We start from the raw sequence: 22,757 nt of genomic DNA on the forward strand, positions 1-22,757 counted from the left end.
TTAAAGAAGAAATGGGACCACAACAACTATCGTGCAGGCCTGAGCATTTGATACACGTTTATTGCTATTCAGGTTTAGCTGGGAACTCTGTGCATACGGATTTAGGGGGTGATCCAGACTCCTCGCATGGTGCTGCGCTGCTCCAGAGCATCTCAATGGGCGAGCACGAGGTGGCTGGGTCCGGTCGGCAGCGGCTGCAGAGAAGAGCCAATGCACCAGCTGAGGTTAGCATCACACCCTGAGGGAGCAGGGGAATTTAAGACTTGGTTGCTCGATTGGTTTTTTTTTTGACCGTCCTAACTTATGAGCAGCGTCTGAAGTGCAGACGCTGACCCAGGGAGTACTCATTGCCATTATTTACAGATAAATCCAGCTCTCTCGTTTGTCTCTTGCTACCATGATAGGAGACATTTACAGACAGACATCACCCTGACAGACACCGGCACGGAACAGTAAGAGGGAAAGATGTACACTGTACACGCTTTCTTTTTTACTTTCCATATTTCTTAAAGTGTCACAGCTACCTTAGTACCACACTCTGAATGAGTAAATGTTATACTCGGATAGAATATACTCTGATATGCAAATGTACACGAGGCCCCTGGAAAAGCTCACATCAAACATACCATATAAAACATCGTTAGAAATAATTATAATAAAAGCTATTTATGACACAGCCTTTATTCACAGCCAGCTTTGCCTCGGGGCTCGCTTTTTGCAGTTGGCTTGACACCAGACCCCCCGCTGCCCGCGACCGCGCGGAGGCGGCCTTGGCTCAGCCCCACAGCGATGGCACAGCAGGGAAATGTCCCCGCGGTGCTGAGCGTGACGCCGGCCACGGCCATGGGGAGCCCCTGGCTGCTGCAGGGCCAGGGCTGGAGCGGGAGTGGAGCAGCGCAGGAAGCAGGGCTGCTGGCCTGCCCTAAGGCATTGCGGTCACACACCCTCCCCCGTGCTCTGGACACAGGGCTGTGTGCAGGGCCACGTTGGTATTTTAGCAGGACATCAAGTGATCATTTTACAGAACCTGCTGGGAACCCAGGGGGCGAGATCGTGCCCTCTGCGTGGGTACCCTGGAGAGGATGGGAACATCCCATCCCTCAGACATGGGCATCAGAGCCAGCTTTGCGTCCAGCTGCCGCGTCCTCGGCGTCCTTTGGTATCTTGAGTTGGTTTAACAGCGTCCCAGGATCGCTCGCAGATGGAACACGTGGCTGGCAGGACGTGGGCGCAGCGGGGAGAGCTCATCTCAAGTCCCAGGGCATGGGTGTGTGCTGCTCAGGGGGACTGGCTTGGAGCACAGCCCCCGACAGGTTCAAGGGATGCACGGTACCACGCGCCCAGCATGAATGATTTGGCAAAGTCAGAGCCAGGACAGTGTGTCTCGAAAGGCTGTAGGAGAAGGGTCAGGCATTTTTCCTTCCTCTTGGGCACTGATTGGTTCAAGTTTGTATCACAGTGAAGTCTGAGAAGTGGGGAAGAAACCCAAACTACCTTCCCTGAAAGAGAAAGCGTCATTTGCCCCCTCGTTCAGTCGGGGACAGCCTCTCCTCGCCAGCCACAGCCAGTCCAAGGATGCTTCAATCTCTCTTTAGCAGACTTTGTCCTTCACCCTCTACTCAGCTGCAGGAGGAGAGCAGGGGGCAGGCAGAGCCCCCTCGGGTTCACCGCCTGCAGCCCTTCCTCGAACAGCAGGAAACAGAGAGAGAAACTAAGAGGCACTAGTAGCGCAGATCTGGGGAGACTCGGGCTTGAGGCTGCCAAACCTGGCTCTGGATGTCTCCATCCAGCTGGAGAAAAGCCACGTCCCCGTGTCAGATCTCCTGCAGCGAGTGGCCGGTGTCGCTGCGTTCTCGTTTCACGAGCGGTTCCCCCACGCTCCGGGAATCCGTGTCCACCTCGCTGCCCAGGTCACTGATGTCATCTGCAAAGGGCAAGGCTCAGCATCAGGGTGGTCCCTGGGGATGAGAGGCCCTTTTCCCCAACAGAGTGAAATGGAAAGGCCAGCACAAGGCTCTCCCTCCCGCTGTGATTCAGTCCCAGCCCCGCAGAGCTTCCATACCTTTGTCCAGCAGTGTTGGGGACATGGATGTGAGGTCACCAAACTGAAAGAGAAAGGAGGTTCAAGGTGAGTGAGGATTATGGAGAGCTGAAGCATCACACCTGCAAGCCAGCATCTGCTTCCAAGTCATTCTAACAAGCAGTTGGGTGAAACCAAAAGCATCAGCGGTGCCAACGGTAAAAAGAAGAAAGCAAAACCGACCGCACGTTTGGTGGAAAAGTTTGTCACTCCCATTTAAGTCTCCGGAAAAATGCAAAACACCAAAATCCAAGGTAGGATCAAGCTCTGGAAAAAGGGCAAGAGAAAACGTTCTGTCTCTCAAGTGCTGCCACAGACTGCTGGCCAGGGCGCTGCCTCTTCTCCAGACAGTGGAGAAGGACAGCAGAGAAAGTGCCTCCTCTCCAGCCCTCTGCATCTGCCAGGCAGCACAGACAAGCTTTCACCCTGCTGGGCTCTACCAGCACTCCACCTCTGCACCCTCTGTGCAAAGCCCTTTCGTTCAGGTCAGGGAAGTGCTTTGGCTCTCAAGGCCACAGTGCCAAGCGTAACCAGCGAGCTGGTGACACCTTTGGTTCTGGAGATGCGTTGTCTCCATCTGCGATAGGGCCTGAAACTCTAAAAAACTATACCCATAATTCTGAAAGGTCACACAAAGTTGGGCAGCAGAAGGAATTGAAGACAGCAGGAGTGATAAAGGGAGCAATGGGAGTGGATGGACACGATTCATTTCTTTTGCTGGGAAGAATCGGCCTCCTCCTGGAGAACAGAAATATTGCAAGAGTGTAATGAAGGAAAAGCAAAACCTAGAGGATGAAAGCCTCCCACAGCTAGGTTTTGCTGGAAGGTACTCTCTGTCTTTCATGTTCCTCTAATATCAATAAATACAGAGGTTTTGCAGGGAATAGTGTGAATTCACAGCACTGCTGCCATGATGCAGCAGCATGGGTCTAATGGGAGGGGAAGAGAAAGCAAAATGGACGTGATTGATTTGTCTGACTGCCCTACATGAGCTCCACAGAAGGAGGAAAATAGCATGAGCTTCGTGGAGCAAATAGCATCAGATTTAATTTAACAGCAGACTTTAAATTGCTTTCATGGGTTGACTGGAACCTTTTAAATTCGGGCATTTCAGAACGAAATGTTGGAAGCAGCTCCAGCTAGGCAGGACAGGCCCCATTTGCAAGCCAAGCACCACGTTTGCTGTCTGATTTGCAACTAAAAAACCCACAAAACTGAAAAACAAACGACTCATCATTTCTCCACGTCAAAAATGGAGAGAGTGGCTGACTGTGCACACAGCTCTGGGGTTTGCAGAGGGAGTCTGCGGAACTTATGTGCACAGAACCACTGGAAGTTGCAGGGAAAATAACTTGTGGACATTTTGCTTTTGGTTTAGCTTTTGTGTTGGGTGGGGCTATGGCAGGAACCCCAAAATCAGATTATGGAGAGAAGTGGGTAGGTCTATTTCTTTCCTCCTCCGGGGCTCTGAAGCCCAGCTGATGCCCAGCTGCCCCAAAACCCATCAACCCAGGTGAGACAGGAAGGAAGATGCTCAGGTAGCTGGATCCTTGTGCCAGCCACTCAAAACTCAGTCAATCCCTCAGCAAAGATGGTCATAAAACATGCTCACGGCAGAGTGCTTTTTGTGAACCAATCGTGCTCCTTTACGTGCTGCTTGGTTTGGGTTTGTTACTAGGGAACAAACAATTCTCACCTCTCCCATTACGGCAATCGGCGTCTCCCCTGTTGCCTGGGCAACGCGATGCTCTACCAGATAAAACATGTACTCGTCGTACAGCAGGCGAATCAGGTGGAAGGAACCAAAGCTGGCAGCGCTGCGCAAGGTGAGGTCACGGATCACCATGGAGCTGGAGAAGGGCCGGAAACAAAACATTTAGGATGTGTTTTACACTTGCATCATGGCTGAGGTGAATTCTTGACCCTGAAGCTACTGTGGGTGATCTCTTTCTGCCTCCAACTAAAGAGTGTCCAAGCACTTTAAGAAATGAGTTGATGGAGCATCCTATCTCCATCCCAAAAGGATACAGGTGGCAACGCTCTCTTCTGCACAAGGGCAGAACAACTGACTTCTGCAGTCAGCCGGAGTTGCATGCGTGTAAAGAACTTGGCTTTGCCTTTTCAAGGAGCTGTTTACATGCCCCGAGCCAGATGCAGAGATATTACCAAAATGAGAAGGAAACACACCTGTAGAAAGACCATTTCAACAGGAACTGCCTGGCTGCCTTGGGGAAGCTGGGACTGCCCTCGTGATGCTTCAGGACTTGAGTAACAACATTATCCAGCCAACTGGCCCATTGGTCCAGGGAGCTCTGCTGCTGCAGTGTGAGTTTGAAATCCTGCTCCAGCTTCTGCACCATGCCTTCCTCACACTGGCACACCCACGAGGCTTGCTCCTGCTCAGGAATAAGGGCTGACAGTCACTCATGCAAAGCCTGCTAGTTCAGTTTTTGGTGTATCCCAGCCTAGGAATTCAACTTCATTTCTGGTAGACAAGGACTCCAAACCAGCTCTGAATCACATCTCTTCTGATCTCTCCTGACCACAGTGCAATATTATTAGAACTAAATTATTATTGGTGGCAGTACTTCTCATAGAAGTTCATGAGAGCCTTCTCCACTCTCCACAATGAGATGACGGATTTACCTCGAAAAGTGACACCAAAACCTCATGTTAAATTGCTCACTTAATCACTTTTTAATATCAGAAATAATGTGCTGGTTTCTAGCAGACAGTCTCACTAGAAAGACCCAGTTCTAGACAAGATGGCCCAGGAAAAGATACTCTAAGTTACCTGCACGTTGGCAAAGTCGACCCGATTGAGATCGCTGAGCATCTGGTTTATCTGTGAAGTGTTCTGCAGCACCGCACGGGCAGCCTGAGCCAGGTGGTTCAGGGACGTGTATCTCCTCAATGTCTGTGCAAAGGCACTCACTACTCCAACCTGCAGCAGAGCAGAGCACGCAGGGGATCGTGACCAGGGGGCTGCAAGGCTCAGGGGCTCACTTTTCTCAGTGCTGAGCTCAAGAAGGCAGCACGCATCAGCTGGGGTGACCTGCATGGTTCCACTCAAGCTGCTGCCTCATGTGCACAAAGGACTCCAGAGCAGCACTTCTGTAGCATCTGTTGAGTGTATCTTGAGCTGGGAATAGGCTTCAAGAATCCATGGTGTTAGGAGAGGGGGAGTAGGAGCCTTATATTCAGTCTCTACAGAGCCATTCAGCCTGTGAAGTGTCCTGCACTTTCCAGTTGGGCGAGGGAATGACTCAACAGGCAGAGCATCATCAGCTTCTGGTTCAAATGAATTGCCTGACCTTGCCCTGCTCCTAGCTGATTTTGGTTCAAAATTATTCCTTATGCTGTGCTAGTCTGGAGCATGCATAGCCAAACTCCAGCAGTGATTTCCAGTCACTGTGGAAAATGCCAACACGCACACTCAGTTCGGTATCACGCTCCCTCTGCTTACCTTTGTCTGGACAATCTGGGGGGGGAATTCGCTCATTGCGTTCATCAGCCACCCCTCCAAACTCTTGGCAAAATTACGAATGGCCTGTGTAAGTGTGCCTGCAAAGAAAGCTGCAGAGTTAGGAAGGCTGTTCCACATTGTCTTTACACACCACCTTTCTAGCTCAGAACTGCTGTGGAAGGCACAGCTCCTGATCTGGTAGTTGTGATCTCAGCTCAGCATCCTGGAAATCAGCTAGGTCCCAGAATGCACTCCAGTAGCTTCTTACCTTATTTGTGGCCCATCTTACCATTCCCTAATTGCTAAGACGTGCTCTTTAAAGACACGTGTCTGCACCAGCATGCAGACTGACAGCAGCAGATCAGTGGGACCAGGTTTTTTACAGCCCAGCTTGTGGCTAAACTGTAACCCTGGGAGGCTGACATGCATTGAAGTGAGCAGCCAAATCGCAGCGAAAACCCTCGATATCCCATCACTAATCTCCCAAGTGAAAGCTAACCCCAAAAAGTCAAAGTCAAAGCCAAAGTCAGGAGATGTGATATCCAATGGCCACAAAGTTACGCCTACGCAGAGTGATGCTGCGGAAGGAATATTGCTCTTGCCCAAAATAGTAGCCTGTATTCATAACTGAAATGTCTACATCAGCTTTTACAATGGAAATCTTTGTGGCAAGTGGTAGCCAGACAGCGTGAGTCACGGAATGCAGTTCTCCACAGACATTTGGTGACTCAGGAGCAGCCCAGCAAGGAGCTGGAGCCGAGCAGGCGGCAGCGCTGCCTGTGCCCTCCTGCTCTCACTGCAGATACTCACTGGGCACCGGTCGCAGCACATCAGGGATGAGAATCTCCACCAGGGCCTGGTACAGGATGTGATCACAGCTTCTCATCCACTTGAGGATGGGTTCGTATTTACACAGAGTGATCAGCTTGTCTTTTGGGAGGGTCCCTTCGTGTTCTTCTTCACTGCAGGAAGAGGGAGGCAGCGTTAGAGGCTGGTTCTCTGGGTGTTCACACTTAATCTGGATTTCTAATTTCAGTTTCCAGCAGAAAAAGCAATTCATGTTTCTTTCAGAAGGAAATGTCTGACCATTTGTACCAATTTCTGACTCTGCAAGAACCTCTCCACCCGTGAGGTCAGAGCTCTGGCTGTGGTTTCACTTCAAGCCTGCATCTCCCTGTGCTTGGCCTCCTTTTGCTTCCTCCACCTTCAGCCTCACTTCACACACACACATGCTCATGTTCATGTGTACCTACAACACAGCATAGCTCCTTACAGCTCTAGCTGTTCCCAAACCCTTCACATCTTCCCTCCCCTCTGACAAATATTTGCAGCAAATGCTGTTTAAGCAGGTTAGCCAGCCCTGATGGATGCTACAAACAGTTCGGAGGTGGCTGGCACCTTCAAATGTTACAAGTTTTCATAAGGAAAAAAGACTTCGTGTTGTGATGAGAACAGGGCAAACTGTCTCCAGCTGAATGAGGTCAAATGAGCCTGCATTAATTTCACTTTACAGATGTATGGAAACTCTTTTTTTGCATGATTAAGGCATAAGATATTTGGTTAAACAGCAGGCAGAGAAAATTGAAGCCTTACTGCACTGCCAGAGTCGCAAGTCAGAGCTATTAAGACACTGCACTGGGAACTGGGAACTTGCAGGGAACTTTCCCCATGCATTACATCAAAATCACTGAAGCCAAGCCTTTGATGTACTATGAAGAGATCCTTATATCCTCTGTCGGAGAGCTTTTAGTAAATGTATTCCACAGGCATACTCCTAGAACACTCACATGGAAAAACCAGCTGTCAACTACCTACACTTTCTGTCAAGTTGAACCAGACTCTTCAGTTTGTCACATTTTCAGACAGCTTGGCACTTGGATAACACTTTGTTTTCATATCCATATTTATAAAAGAGGGGATAGAGTGTGACCTATCTTGATTACTAGCTGCGCTGTGCAGAGGAACAGAGCACCCTGCCCTACCAAGGTGTGCCAGTGTAGGCAGAGCTCTGTGCAGATGCTGCCTCGAGTCTGCTCTGACCTAGCACTGCTCTCTGCTGAGCTGCCATACGCTTTGTCCCCTTAAGTAAAAGAGGTTCTGAAACCATCAAAGAGCTACAGTGCTTCTCTGCTGCAAAATATTCCCTGGATAACATCTACTGAGGGCAAAAGGGCTATACTCTAGGGATTGTGATGGGATATTTCCCTATTACCCAAACTTTTATCATTTTTCTTCTGAATATAAAACATCAGCATCTGAAGTCCTCATGTAATTACTGTAAGTGAGCAACACAGATTTTCAATACATATCTTAACGAGAAACCATCACCTTTTCAATTCCATTTTCACTTACTTCCCCTACCCCAGCAGAGAACCAATGCAGAAAGGAAGAAGAATAGGCAATAACGAGCCAGACAGGAGCACAAAGCCAGGATGAGGGCAGCTCAGTTTGTCATTATCTTCCTCAAGACATGAGGCATGTACAGATTTGAATAGGCACCCAGATAAACAAGCCAGTCGAGGTGTCACCAAAACCTCAGCTTTGGAGATGTCACACAGCACAGACAGTTAATGGCACAGAACTGGAACTTTCTGATCCTGCTGAACATTTTCTAAAGCAGCATCCCATTCTCATTCACCCAAATGCTCCCTGTATTTCAGATTAGGATCCAGGAGGCAAAAGGCATGCCATGGGTGTACCTCCTCAGACAGATGCTTTGCTCTGAGGTCTGCACTGTTTGGTCACTGCAACGTTAAAATTCTGAAACACTTTATAAGAATTCTGCAGGGAATTAGATATTTCCAAGCCCTACAAAGCATTCAAAATGTCCAGTGAAGCTGAAATCACCGCATGCATTTTTAAAAGAGAAAACACGACAAGAAAAGGATCATTCAGAAATAATCAAAGCACCACAGTGTACCTGGATGGCAGGGCAGCAGAGCCATCACTAGATGGTGTTTTAGGACTCCAGAAGGACTGCCAGAGTTTCTCTATGTAATGAAACTGAAGGTTCATTACAACATCCAAAGTTGCCTAACAACAAAGAACACATCTCATTAGCTGCTCTGTTAGCATCTTGTCACACAGTGTCAGCACAAGTTTCATGCGCTGCCATTTAGATTAAATAATTTACAGGAAAAACAAGGAGAAGTGCATTGTTTTAATAATCAGTGTAGTACAAAAGAGGTCACCCCATGAAAAAAATAACCAAGTGCAATACTTGAGTTGCAATACCTAGTAAAACAAACATGTCCCTTTACAGTCTAGCTTTTCCTGAGGGCAGCATGAAAGAGGAGTACATGAATTATGTCCCGCCTCATTTAATTGATTTATTAATCAATTAAAAATATTCAAAGTAATCACCTCGCAGTGTCTCCTGTAAAGAAGCTGAAGAGTTTTCACATCGTTCATGGTGACCCCTTCTTGTAAGAGGACGTTACCTAGATCAGGGGCTGGGAACTCAGGAAAGACATGGGTTACATCTAGGGAAAAAAAGATGGGAAAGTTGGTAAAAATTAGAAGCACTCAGTTATGCAGACTACAGACACATACAAGATGCTTCTGTCTCTGGTCTCTATCTTTCACATTTTAATTGGTGGAGAAACTGGTGAAATGAGGCTGATAAACAAGTACTTCCCTGATTCCTGCTGTTATAATGGGTGAAAAGTAAGCAACTGCAGTCCATATGTCCAGCATGCACAGGAGAATGTTTTCTTTCTCTTTGTAATAAAAGTAACAAGAAAACACTGTCCTCGTGTAATGTGCTTCCCATTAGATTTTCTCCAAAGCCTGAAAAACATCCCTTTGTCATTTTGAGAGGACAATGGACAATATAACTGGATATCAGGCGTATCAGGAGTAATTACATCCCAGAGAACGCTTGGAGCTGGCTGGGATTTTGTATCTCTACTGGAGATTATGGAAACACGTAGATCCATGACGAGTAAAAGCAGAGAACCAGTCTCATGAGGAGAGGCTCTGTATGGATCTCCTGGAGTTGAACACACATTGCAGCTTGCTCTCTGGTGGGGCAACAAACAATAGCTCCACTGCCCCTGTTCTAACAAAGCTCTTCAGAACAGTGTGGCTTGGAGACCTCCACTCCTTCCATCCAACTTGATTAAAATGGAGTAAAAGCATGGGAACAGGAGCAACACAGCGAATGTGACATTACGAGAGTGTACCAGAATATAGATCTCTTAAAAAAGAACAAATCCAGAGCAGCCAGGGTTTGCTGGACAAGGCCTTCCCTCCTCTTAAGGTTATCAGCCCAGATGTGCAACGTCAAATCCACGAAAGCAGTCTGCTCACCTATGAACTGCTGATGGTGCTGACTTTGAGCAGCAACTGATTGCTCCGGGGTCGTGTGCAGGCTGCTGTTGGAACCAGCTTCTGCCACGCCGTCCATCTTCTGAGCTGGTCTGTACCTAGGGTCAGAGCACGCCCTGGTGTTACACAAGCACGAGCAAACACGTACACATCACTTGCATATGGCCATGCTGTGAAAGATACGAAGTCACGTCGTGCTGTAGAGCACTTAATTAAAAAGTAATAGCAGGTAATAGAAGAGGTTACATCCAAAGCCAGCATTTGGAAGGCTGACCATTTCCATCACCTGCTCAAGGCGGGGAATGAGAACATCCTTATGGAAAGTACTACCCAGGAAAAGATTAAAGGGGTTAATAAATTTGCCAAAAGGTGACAGCAAAAAGAAGAAAATGAGAAGCAGAGCTGATGTGGATGCCAGAGTGCAGACTGATGCTGACTTTTGCATTTGTTTTCTGTTCAGGAGCAGAAGAAATTAATTCTTCTGCTTCTTCTTTACTCTAGCATGAGCCAGAAGTGTCAGTGCTTCCAGGAGACAATCCCAAATTCCTTGGCACGTTGTATTTTTGCTCAAAATTGCTCAGACACAAGACTAACCATAGCGCTGTTTAACTTGAATTGTTGCGAGTCAAAACAACCCAAAAATCCACACCCAAGAAACAAACCAACGCAAGCCCGCAACCCTTTCCTGTGATTAGGCACAAATAACTGCAGAGCTGAGGTCCTAAGCTCTTGAGCCAGGGGATGCAGTGAGAAGTGGCACGTTCTGCAGCAAGCTCTGTCGCAGCAGGCTGAACTCAAGCCACTGGCAAGCAGAACAGTGGATAAATGCAGCTTGGCGAGACAGAATTTCTCCTCGAGCCTTCCGCTGCTCAGACCAGGCAGAACCTGGCAGCCCCATTTTTGGGGAGCACCCCAAGGCAGCTCTGGGGCACAGCAGTGAGTGCCATGGGGCCAGGAGCACCTACCTTTGTTTCTGGTGGATGGGCTGCTGCCTCATGGCCATGTACTGCGTGTCCTCCTGCAAGCGGTTCAGCGGAGACTCTGGCTTCAGCCGGATCCCGTAGTAATGATATTTGGAGTTTCCCCTGCAAGTAGCAGCATTGAAATTGCTCAGTGCCAGCTAGTCAATGGGAGCAACCTCACAGCCCTGCTATTTACTCCCAGGCTTGTTTTGACAGTCCACACCACTCCTTGCAGTGCACGTGTGTTTGCTGCCAACGCTGTTTGAATGCTGACCTAATGGATGCCATCACCCCCAATAAAATCCATAACCACACGTCACAAAGTTCAGTGACATCCACATGTGAAATCTGGCAGGGTTTGTTCCAAGCAGCCAACGGCAACTGGGGAAGAACTGACAAGTGTTACAGTACAAAGCATTGTTAAACAATGACAGAGACCTCGAGGGACACTTTGCACTTTGATTAGAGCTTAAGAATTTGCTTTTATATTGAAACGAAACTTTTATCTTTATCTAGAGTTGGATGAAAACAAGCCTGACTGAATGGCCGGCTATGATAAGAAAGCCACCTCTCTGGTGTCTGCACTTTAACAGCAACAGTTAAGAGGCTTTGATCTGCTTTTGGCCTTGGGAATTGCTCATTTTTGCAGTTTCGTAAGAACTGAAAGCTTTTTGCAAGAAAAAGAGGCTAAATTTCCTTCTCCTTTGTAGGTGCATACAGCTGCTGTGATGCTCCTCAGGAAGAGGCCTTTCCACCCAGCACATCAGACAGTTGCCTCCATTCAAGTTTTCCCACCAAATCAGAATTGCCCATCTGCAGCGGGGTCTCCAGTGTGCTCTCATTGCTTAAAATTACAGCTCAGGGCTTCAGAATGACTGTCTGAAGGCACCTTAAATCCAATGATGTCTCCCATAGAGAAATTCACAAGAAGAATTTGTCAAGGAATTAAGCTGGTATCCAGAATGCTTTCTTTCTTGTGGGACTTCTCTTTCCAATTTTTCTCTGCTTTTATTTAAGGGAGACAGCAGAACTGTTCAGCCTTGGTCACAGTAACAAAGGGTTTACACATGCTCAGGTGTGAAGCACGCTCCAATCACACCTTAAGTGATTCTAAGTCCCTGCAAATTAAATAACAACTGCATTTATAATGCAAATGAATGAAAAAGGTGGTGGACAGCTATTTCCATATGTATTGAGGTGTGCTGTAGCCTTCCAAGCTCACACATTTTGAATTCTAAGTTCTTTTTTGTTGTTGTTGTTTTCATTTTAATCACAAAGTTTTCAAGGTTAACCAAAACCTTCTAGTGATGGAATTCAGAACCCCACAGATCAGAAGTTTACAAAAGAATACCTGGTGAATACTTAACATTTATATCACAGGAGATAGATATAAAAATAAGTTTAAGACCTGGACATCAATTACCTTGTTACGTCAATTTCCTTCTTTTTACAAAAGAATATAAGCATTATTAGATAACTTAAAACCTTACTAAATAATGACATGTTAACCAAGTAGCATTATCATGAGTTGAAATAAAATATTCTGATTTTTTTTTTAATTTCAGTCTTCCATAGAGAAAATAAATTCTGAAATATCAGAATACTGCCATCGATCAGAAATTCCACTTTCTGACCCTTTCTGTTTTCAAGTCCAGTAATCTTTTAGGTCACAGAACAGAAGTTGAAGGATTCTAGAGCAGCTGTTGGGGCTTTGAATTTTTCCTCCCTTCCTAGGATTAAAGAATTTTTCTCCTCTGAAGAAATGACCTCATAGTTCTTACACTGGAACCCATCTACAGAAATCCAAACTCTCCCCCGCTCTTCCTATGACTGTTACCTCCCCACTCCAGCTGCGGAATGCTCCAGGCACATCTGGTTTTGTTCTAAATGGAAGACCAAATATCCAAGCTTGTATTTTATTATAGAAAGTTATACAACCAGAGCAATCACTGCTTCTCCAGTGTATTCACTGTTTTTTTTAAATTAGAAGCTGGAGTAAAATGCAGTGTCAGCTGTACAGGCAGCGCAGATACTTTGGATGCTCCCTTGAAGGGCACACATGCCATTATTGCAAGTATACTTCCTTAAGTTTCACCTTTCTTGTAACATTACATGGATCTGTGATGTTCTAAAAGAAATGTTTGTCAAGAAGATGCAGCCTTCTGCGTTGTGAATTTCAGAAATAAGGCATCTCCATCTCTACAAGGATATCTGCACACCTTGTCTGTATCAGGGATTTGGGATCTGTCCCCACTGCTGATGGAGAACTTTCCTGGATCCAGAAGGAACTCTGCAGCAGAATGCTGGACCCTGCAGCTGACAGCAGCAACGGCGATCAAGAGAAAACAAAGGAATGAAAAGCAGCCTGGGTTTAAATAAAATGTTCTTAGATTCCTTGAGAAACAGGCTTAGATTGAATTCAGCTGTGACTGGACGAGGTGTTGTCACCAGAAGCCCAGAACATGTCTGAAATTAATGTTATTCTCAAACTTCTTACCCTGCTGATTCATGTTCAGAACGAGCTTCGCCTCACAACACATGGAAATTAGTTCTGTGATTTAGTATAGCAATCTTTTTTCCCACAACATAAATGTTTGGTTGTTCCTATACATCTCAGAAGAAAGACCCGTGCCTGCCAAGTTACACTTGGTAGATTTTCTGTGTGTGTGAGAGTTGTTGCAGATCCTATAAGAACAGTGCAATGCTCTTTTTTTCTGCAAAACGTGAGGCCACACGCTTTGTTCTGGAGAACAAACCACAGCCCCTGAAATTAGTGGCTATACAAATTGCTTGCTTTTAATTAATCCCTGCTGCAAGGAGTTGTACAGCACCCACAGCCATGCACAATGGTGGGGGAAGGCGAGATGCAGCCGAGCTTGGGAGCTGTCACTGTCACTCCTCACCCTGATGGCCCTGCCAGCATCTCTTGCTTGCCTGCACCTTGCCACCAAGTGCACACTGAGAGCATCCCCAGCTCACCCACAGGACAGCGTGTCACAGAATCATGGAGTGGCTTATGTTGGAAGGGACCTTGAAAGTCATCCAGTTCCCAGGAAGCGAGCTTCTCCCCATCACTTTGGTCAACGCTCGGCTGAGCATGAGCCAGCAGTGTGCCCAGGTGGCCAAGAAGGCCAATGGCATCCTAGCTTGTATCAGAAATAGTGCTGCCAGTAGGAGTAGGGAAGTCATTGTCCCTCTGTACTCAGCCCTGGTGAGGCTGCATCTCGAGTGCTGTGTCCAGTTTTGGGCCCCTCACTGCAAGAAAGACATTGAGGCCCTGGAGCGTGTTCAGAGGAGGGCGACGAAGCTGGTGAGGGGTCTGGAGCACAGGGCTTATGAGGAGCGGCTGAGGAAGCTGGGATTGTTCAGTCTGGAGAAGAGGAGGCTCAGGGGAGACCTCATCGCTCTCTATAACTACCTGAAGGGAGGTTGTAGTGAGCTGGGGGTCGGCCTCTTTTCTCTGATAACTAGTGACAGGACGAGGGGGAATGGCCTCAAGTTGCAACAGGGGAGATTTAGGCTGGACATTAGGAAATACTGCTTTTCTGAAAGAGTGGTCAGGCGCTGGAATGGGCTGCCCAGGGAGGTGGTGGAGTCACTGTCCCTGGAGGTGTTCAAGAAACGTTTAGATGTTGTGTTGAGAGACGGTTTAGTGGGTTATTGGTGGTGGGTGGACGATTGGACTGGATGATCTTGTAGGTCTTTTCCAACCTTGCTAATTCTATGATTCTATGATACCTCTGGACCCAGCTCCCCCACCAACCTGGTTCCCAGGCGCCGAGTCCTCAGCCCCATGAACACCGAGCGGATCAGTTTGCCGAAGGAAGCGGCGTTCACCGGGTCCAGCTTGTGCTCCTGGCAGTGCCGCAGGTAGTGGTTGTAGAGCGAGCTCCGGGGCAGGCTCACGCCTTCCGCTGTCTCGTAGTTGTCCAACAACCACTGGAGCTTTAGGCATGGAAGACATAAATAAAGAACACGTGAAAGTCTAAAGAGGGCTGGAACGGGCTACAAGAAACAATGGCAGCGCTTAATATCAGCAGCAGTATCTGGCTTTCAGAGTTCAAGAGAACTTAACGCTGTGTGATTAATTTGTATATGCGATAATTACGCCTGCTGCATTTTTAAAAGAGTGAAAGGATCCCCGGTCCAAAGCTAATAACACAAACAAAACCACTATCAGGTTTTGCAGATCCTGTCATCTCAGCGTCCATCTTGCATTTGGATCAATTCCTGTGGGACCAAGACAGAGCTGCTCTCCAAGGATGAAGACATCACATACTGCCTCGGATGAATAAATTTTAGGGGAACAAAGATGCTGCAAAGACTTCATTCATTTGAAGATTGGCATGTCTGCAGCTGCTCCCCTAACAACAAATAGTTAACCACCCAACCTTGGAAATCTCAGGTGTTCTGCCTATTATTTTTCAGAACTTATTGCTTGAACTTCTTCTGACATTTCTGTTGATTACAGTTTGCAATTATATATAAATTATTTATATCCAGCTGGTCTGAAAGGGTGAAAATGGCAGCACAGGAATTAAAATGCAAGAAAGACAAAAACCTACTCTCTTTTAATAGACTGAATGACAAATTTAGTATCAGTAAGTGTTATATTCAACTAATTTTTGAAGGAACTAAATGTACCAATGGATTAAAATCAATAGCTTTGGTAGGAGTCCTTTCACTGATATTAGGGACATTTGGGATCAACGTCTTCACGAGTCTCTACAACCAGACCCCGCACATACATGTATGTGCAGGTGGCACAGCTCCACTGGATACTGCTGCTTTTGCAGCAGATTAGTGGCAAAACAAAGTCAACTTTTGGAGGTCAAAATGTCCACCCCATTATCTCCTTACAACAAAGAAGTCAAGAACATGTTGTAGTTAAGCACCAACTTAGAAACCAGTGGGATTTAACCATGTACATGGAAGTATAAGCTGGCCTATGCTTACATCCTCCCCACTCATGCTCCAGAAACTGGCTTTTTTTCTATCATTTTCCCTTGGTGAAACTTTAGGGTCCCAATTCACCACTACATTACTTGAGTTTTATGTTAAGAACTCTGCGAGAACACAGCCTGCAGTGTGCAGTGACATCGCTGACACCTCGCTCAATTCAGCTGTTCTCAGTTTCTGCACTTCCCACCCAACTTTGCTCTCATACAAATGGTTCTGAGCCATAAGCGATCGGCACCTGCAGGTGTACGCTCTGTGCTTGTCATCCACACATGGAAATTTCAACTTCTGCTATGCCAAAGAAGCTGAATCCAATGATGTGGATGTAAAATGAGTTCTGTTATTGGGCTTGACCCAACGCACCCAGACATTCAGATCACAGAATCATGGAATATCCTGAGTTGGAACGGACCCGTAAGGATCGAGTCCAATGACCGTGTCCATCAGTGGTGGTGGGCATTGGAGCAGGGCAGGGAATGCCACAGCTGGAAGAAGGAAAACCTCTTGGTCACCTCCCCAGTCCGCTTTTCAGAGCTACAAATCTGTCCCCTTCACACCTCCCTCCAGTCACACTGCTTTGTACAGAGAATGAACTTTCTGGAGTCCAAACCCTACAAACCCATGAGGCAGTGTTTTCTGGTGGCCTCCCTGCTCCTGTCTGCAGCAAGAGATGTGGGCAGTCCCCAAAAAGCCACTGCAGGCCTCATTCAACCCATTCCTTACAGCTGCCTCTAACAAAAGCACTCCCCAGTGCTTAGGACATGAAGGACCAGCAGCAGCTCTGCCTCTAATTAGTCCACACCTATATTTATTTTGGCCCATCCCCAATATTTAAAAAAAATAATGACTAATACGTTTTTTCTTTTCTTTACCTTTTATTTATCCTATGGAAGACATTGACATTGTGGATTGGTTATGTCTACTCTTCTAAACCTGTCCTAATTCCACGCCTTAAAAAACACTCGTTTCGATTTGACCCTGGAGATTCTTACTCTAATCCTAGAATATTCCCTCCATCTTCCAACATTCTGCAAGTGTTTTTTGTATTCCTTCACAAGATGAACTCCCACTGCTGAATTAGAATTTGATACAAAAAGAAGGCAAAAAAAGGAATGGCTGAGGATATAAATAATTTTCAAAAGGCGATTTTTGCTCTTCCTGCATTAACAACAGCACCCTGGGCACTTCAAATAAGAACATTAAAGATTCTCCCCGTTTGTGTTCTCTGTTCTGTTCACTTTTTGAATTGTGCTGTTGTGACAAGGACAAGGTGCACCGCAGTTTCACTTCTGTTTATGTTGTGATCGGGTTCCAGTAACATCACAGTGCAGCTGTGTGCTGCTGTTTGGGTTACGAGCACCGCAGGGGAACATTTCCATTTCATTTTTACTTACACTTTATTTCTATCGAGTGACTGTTTGGATTTCAGAAGCAGCCCTTTAACAAAACCCTTGGGTTTTGAGGGTGGAAGAAGCGACACAGGGGGCTGTGTGAAAAGGAAAAGCTCCAGGTTTGGAGGTTTTGCTATGGATCCTTCTGTGGAACCCAACAAACCCACAAGGACACACGCTCGTGGGGCACACATGGGAGCTTCATCCAAAGCTGGGACATCCCCACAGCCTTCCACAATTGGATTTCACCAAAATCTCCACATTTTCTCGAAAAGTTTCCTTGAAAAGCCATCACTCGCCTCCCTCTGCATCATCTGCAAGCTCCTAATTGTCAGAGAACTAATGCTCTGACCCAGCGACTCCGGAGTGCACTTGTGAGCAGAGCTTTTCAGGAACAGTAATTGATTGACATAATTTCATTAGAAACATCACTTGTCGCTGGGTATTACCATTCGCTTTGGCTTCTACACTCGATATTTCAAGTGCACTTAAATAACTTCTCAGAGTTTTCAAGGATAATTTAAGTTATCAAGAGTAGCTCCTTACAATGTGGACTTTGTATAAGCTGTGCTAGGTAAAAAAAAAAAACCCTCTTGATTGAGACATATTTAGTTTTACTTTAAACAATAAAATTCCTGACATGAAAAATCTGCTGATGGCCACAAAATAAACCTTTACCCTAAGAATTTACACATTTGCAGGAAGTGAAGTTTAAAACTAGAGGCAGAGCACGATGAAAAACTCTTCAGCCTTAAGAATAAAAGCAATTAAACCACAACTAATGGTGCAATTAGCATCATCTCAAAGCTTCCCTTGGGTACCAGGTTTTCCAGCAGAGGATCATTTGTCAGGTTAAAGGATTGCATTTTGCTTCCACCTTGGCTTGTGATGCTAGCACTGCTCGGGGCTGTGAGCTCTGTTTTGATTTCTGTCCCCCATGTCAAGCTCTCATTTTCCTTTCAGCCCTGACAAATCACACTTCCCTTCTGTTTGGCTTTCTGATTCTCATGGGTGAGCCTGACAATATTCAGGCAGGCAGGTACCTGAGCTGTGCAATTGCCTGTCTTCTTGGTGTTGAATTTAAACATAAAAAGTAGGAACTGACGCATCCCACGTAACAGAAAACATTATAACCCAGCATGGACCAGGGGATATATGCAGACACTCAGCCATAGACTGGGGCAAACTGCACAGGGAGGTCCTGGAGACCTCCACAACAAGCAGAGGCTTTTCCAGGCAGCTCCACTGAGCTTCCTCGAGCTCTGCGAGGAAATCGCCCGACCTGGTCCTGCAGCACTTTGCATTTCCTGCAGGCACTGCAATGCTGCTGCCTCCACATTGCTCCCACATGCACATGGACACAGCCTCATGCTGCAGAAAGGTTGGGACTGAGCCAGGAGCCTCGAACACCAAGCAGTGACATGGGCAGAGACCCTATGTTCTGTCTTGTCCTGCAAGAAAGAGGTGAGGAGCCACTGCTGGGAGGCTGGGTCTGGCCCTACCTCCATTCCACATGACCTGTGGTCAGATGAAATCCCTCTTCTATCTTCACTTTCCTTGCTCTGCTTTTTCCAAACCTCCTTGAGAACCACATCACTCCCTACCCCATCCTGCTCCACTCTGCCCCTCTCTGCGCTGCTGTGAACAAGAACAGTTCTGCAGGACATTACCCTTAGCCAAACCTGTGTGGCTCAGGTGCAGAAGCGTGGCTGCAACCTGGGACAAGAAGTATCTGCACTGATGCTCAGATCAAAGCCTGATTCCACAGTTGTGTGTTTTCCCAGCTACATCAAGGAACCTTCTATTTCTAGCACTTGAAATAAGGATTGAGATTACCCAGGAGCCCAGGCTTGAAGTTTGGAATCAGCTTAAGGGAATCAGACCATCAGTTTGAAAGTTCCTCTAATTTTCTGGGCCTGTTTCTCTAGGGTGAAAAGGGCAAACTTACTCAAGAATGACAACATATCTGCCCCCAAATACAAAGCAAGAAGCAATTTGTTAGAATAAGGAAGTATCACTTAGTGCACTGTGAGTTATCAGGGTAGAACATGCTTCAATCTAATTCAAACCACGATGAAGTCAGACAAATCCAGTGACTTCAGTAGGACTTGAATTAGACTCTTCAAATCTGACACAAGCATGTGCTCTCCATTAAGCATTACTGCATGGAAGCCATACACCATGATGCAGAAGACCCTGAGTAGGCCCAGCAGAACAGCAGGAACTTCACACAAAGCAGGGAAGTTATTGGCATAGCAAGAACAGAGAGGCCTAGCAAATGGATTTAGCATAGCATTGTAACAGTAATGGTCTTCCTGAGGCACAGAAAGAGGCAATAAAGGCATTCACAGGAGTAGGCTTTTGGTATACAGTATCTAGGGGATATTCATCATGATTCACTCCAAGTTATTGCTGTAGAATTGCGAGTTATTTTCCAGCCATCTTCCAATTTCACCGAAAGGAAAGAACTTCCTCCAATGTGTTTATCTAATTGCCAGCAATTTCCATTGCAAGGTAGAAGAAATAAATAAATACAGGGTAGAGGCAGTTAACACAATCCAGAGCTTCTCATAAACAGACATTAACATCATGGCAGCTTTTGCATCAATTCTTGTTTCTTGGGAATGGGCTGCTTTGGGCAGCACAGCTGAATCACGGGCTGCTTTGAGTGCTTTGTGCTATTGAATACACCAAACAGCTACAAATAATGCTTCTACCAAAGCAGGAAAGAGGTTGTAAATTCCGATTGCAACTTACATGGCTGTTGAGCAAACTGCTTTTGTGTGATGTAATCCCTTCATTTTTTTGTAGGTTTTCAATCGCCATTTCAAGCTAAAGAAAATGTGCGCAGGGAAAAAAAAAAAAAAAGGAAAAAAGAAAAAGAAAGGAAATCAGATAGTTAGCAACAGCCAGGATTTTACCCTCATTAATACTTGAATGATTAATGCTTTATATCAACAGGCTTGTGAAAAGAGCAAGTAGATGAGGCACAGTCCTTATGGGATGAAGCTGCAAAGACGTTGTTGTATGGCATGCAAACTAACAACACCGCAAGAGTCCCTGTTAGGCTGACAGAGTGAGGCATGGGGACATTTGCTCCTCCACTATATGCACTGCCCACTGTACAGGGGAAGCAGTTTGCCTTCTCTCCCTTTCATGCCTAGACCAAAACACCACCATACAGATCCACTGCAGCAAATCCAAGAAAACTGGTACAGAGGAAGTGCATTTTACCCAGATTTTTCATGGAAAACTGGGATTCATGAATTTATTACTACTTCTTAAAATTTTGACAAACAACTAAAAGCATTTATAAAAAAACAGAGGCACCAGGAGGGTTGACACAGGGAGTGTGGAAGCTGAAATGGAATGGATCTTTGCTATTATGCAGAACTGCTATTGTGCTCATTTCCATTGATCTCAGAGCTTCTGCAGCTGGGATAACAGCAATACATCCTGGCTTCTGAAGAGCCCCCTTGCTTTCCTCTACCCTCTCCTAGCTTCTCTTCTACTCCCAGCCAAGCTCTTGCTGCTGCTCTGTGCTGAGACCCTCTCCTAGACCCTTCTTGTGTTGCTACTGGGGCTCCCTTGGCAATCTCTGGCAAACTACCTAGCAGAATGCTGCTGGTCCAGAGCTCTGCTGCTCCTGAGCACAAAGTTTCCCTTCTGGAAGGAAAAAGAAGCACCTCAGGCTGAGGGACTGGCAGTTTTCTGCCAGTTCCTCCTGTTTCCAGCAGATGTTCTCCAAACCCTGTATTTGTGACCTGCTAGTGCAGGCAGGATACAGCGGCATGCTGTAGAACTTGCAATCAGCACCTATCTCTTATCAAGTTTAGCATCTATCACCATCTAACATGCATGGTCACGCACGTATCTGGAGGTACGTGCAGAAAGCATCACATCTCCATGATGATCTGTCAGCTTATGGCCTCCTTTACACACTAGCTAGCTCCCTATACTAGAGTTTGCACTGACTCCTAAGCATGGCAAAGATAAGGGGGGAGAAAAATCTAGCCAGGTACAAAACCAAGCCCTATCAGAGAAGTGAGATCTAACATCTGAAGCACCATTCAATAAGGAAATGTCCAGGCTTCGTTGTATCCACGTATGAATGTGGCACTGTCCAAAAAACTCCAGCATAACTTCATTGGTTTCTGCCCCAAAGACACATCATCGTGGCACCTTCTCAGTAAGTTATCACTGAATTCCGAAAAGAGTCAGCCCAAGACTATGCTTCTGTGGGTGTTGAGAAAACTTGCACACCCTGATGCACCATGAGGAACCAAAACCCATCAGCACGGATTGATTGCTGAGGCAGCCTTCAGGAAATGAGTCAAAGTGTTGGAAGGAGACACCATTTCCTTCCTCTGTTCAGGGGCAGAGCCAGCTGAGCAGGGCAGTGCCCATTGAGCAACGTCTCTTACGCAAGCACAGAAGCACCACTTGTCCTTTTGGTACGTGTCCAATACAAACGGACACCTTACATCTACAGAAATATATATATCAGAAAGACTGAAAACTTTTAAGCAGTCCTGCGTGAAGGAAAGCCTTTCGAGAAAAGAACAGCTCAGTAGCTGCTTTATGGGACTAGGTGCTAAATTTCTTGACTGTGAAGTTCAAAAGCACCGTGTGCCCTGATGAAATGTCATCAGCAACGTTCATCAAAGGAGAGCTGCTCCGCTCCCTACCCCATCCTAGGATGCAGGAAAAGACTGCAATTGTGGGTCTGCCTAGAGTGGTGCAGCAGGTGGAAGACAGGCCACTTTACAGTTGGTTATTCATTTTGCAACCACAGCTGGACACACTGGCAGCACCTCTTAGCTGCTGCTGACTACCTGCTGGACAAGCAAAACCTGCCCAAGAAAGGACTGGAGTGCACTGGATAAAGGATGAGTGACTGGGACTCAGGTGGACCAGAAGGAAGATAGTTCTGAAGACCTACATACAGGAGATCTCAGGGATTTCCTCTCCTGGCCCAGCTTAGTTTAAACAAAGATTAATAGTGCTCTGGTAGTACAGACACTGAACGGAACTGCATGAAGCTGTTTCAGCCTGCTGGGTGGAGAAGAACTTCTTTATTCCAGCAGATACGGAGGATGCTGTGTTTTTTCTTTTTAATATTTGAAGATTTTATTTTAGTGTGCACACGCCCTTTACCAAACATCTCTCAGCATCCTGAGGCAGCTCTGCTCTTACTCCATGACTAATTCTATGCCTAGTTCCCATTTCACTCTTTGAAGACTCTCCCTGCTTTTCCCTTTGAGTTGGCCCTGCCACAAGCAGTCAGCATCCTCCAAGCCCTCACGCTTCTCTGTTCCCTGCAGCAGCATCTCCACTGCTGCCCTTGCATTGCTGGCTGCGTTGACACCCAAACCCTTTGCACTACACACCCGAAACCACAGGCAAACATTTCTTCCTTGCCTACGTCTGCATCAACTGTAATCATGTTCTCTGCACAGTTAGGTTCTTAATCCTTCCCCAATTGTTTTTGCCAGGACTGCAGGCTTGCTGACCTCTTCAACACCAGGCTTCCCTATTCTCTGTTTAAGCAAAACACTGCAAATAAAAAC

The 22,757-nt window shown here is 46.4% G+C and overlaps 1 protein-coding gene across 8 annotated transcripts in view; it reads right to left on the bottom strand.

Moving 5' to 3' along the window:
* RFX2 (regulatory factor X2) overlaps positions 28-22,757 on the bottom strand; it is a 56,139-nt gene continuing 33,409 nt past the window's right edge. For 4 of the 8 annotated variants that reach the window (XM_021378515.1, XM_021378514.1, XM_021378510.1 and 1 more), the window contains 13 exons: positions 19,945-20,019; positions 14,601-14,782; positions 10,841-10,960; positions 9,858-9,973; positions 8,910-9,028; positions 8,467-8,579; positions 6,357-6,508; positions 5,547-5,644; positions 4,875-5,024; positions 4,268-4,476; positions 3,777-3,930; positions 2,063-2,105; positions 1,815-1,924 (listed from right to left, as the gene is read on the bottom strand). In XM_021378515.1, coding sequence (XP_021234190.1) covers positions 1,815-1,924; positions 2,063-2,105; positions 3,777-3,930; positions 4,268-4,476; positions 4,875-5,024; positions 5,547-5,644; positions 6,357-6,508; positions 8,467-8,579; positions 8,910-9,028; positions 9,858-9,973; positions 10,841-10,960; positions 14,601-14,782; positions 19,945-20,019 — 1,641 coding nt within the window. Of the gene's footprint in view, positions 1,925-2,062; positions 2,106-3,776; positions 3,931-4,267; positions 4,477-4,874; positions 5,025-5,546; positions 5,645-6,356; positions 6,509-8,466; positions 8,580-8,909; positions 9,029-9,857; positions 9,974-10,840; positions 10,961-14,600; positions 14,783-19,944; positions 20,020-22,757 lie in introns of all 8 variants that reach the window. The other 4 variants (XM_021378509.1, XM_021378516.1, XM_021378518.1 and 1 more) reach the window with 4 other exon arrangements.

The sequence above is a fragment of the Numida meleagris genome, chromosome 27 (assembly GCF_002078875.1).
Source record: "Numida meleagris isolate 19003 breed g44 Domestic line chromosome 27, NumMel1.0, whole genome shotgun sequence".
In the NCBI taxonomy this organism is placed as follows: domain Eukaryota; kingdom Metazoa; phylum Chordata; class Aves; order Galliformes; family Numididae; genus Numida; species Numida meleagris.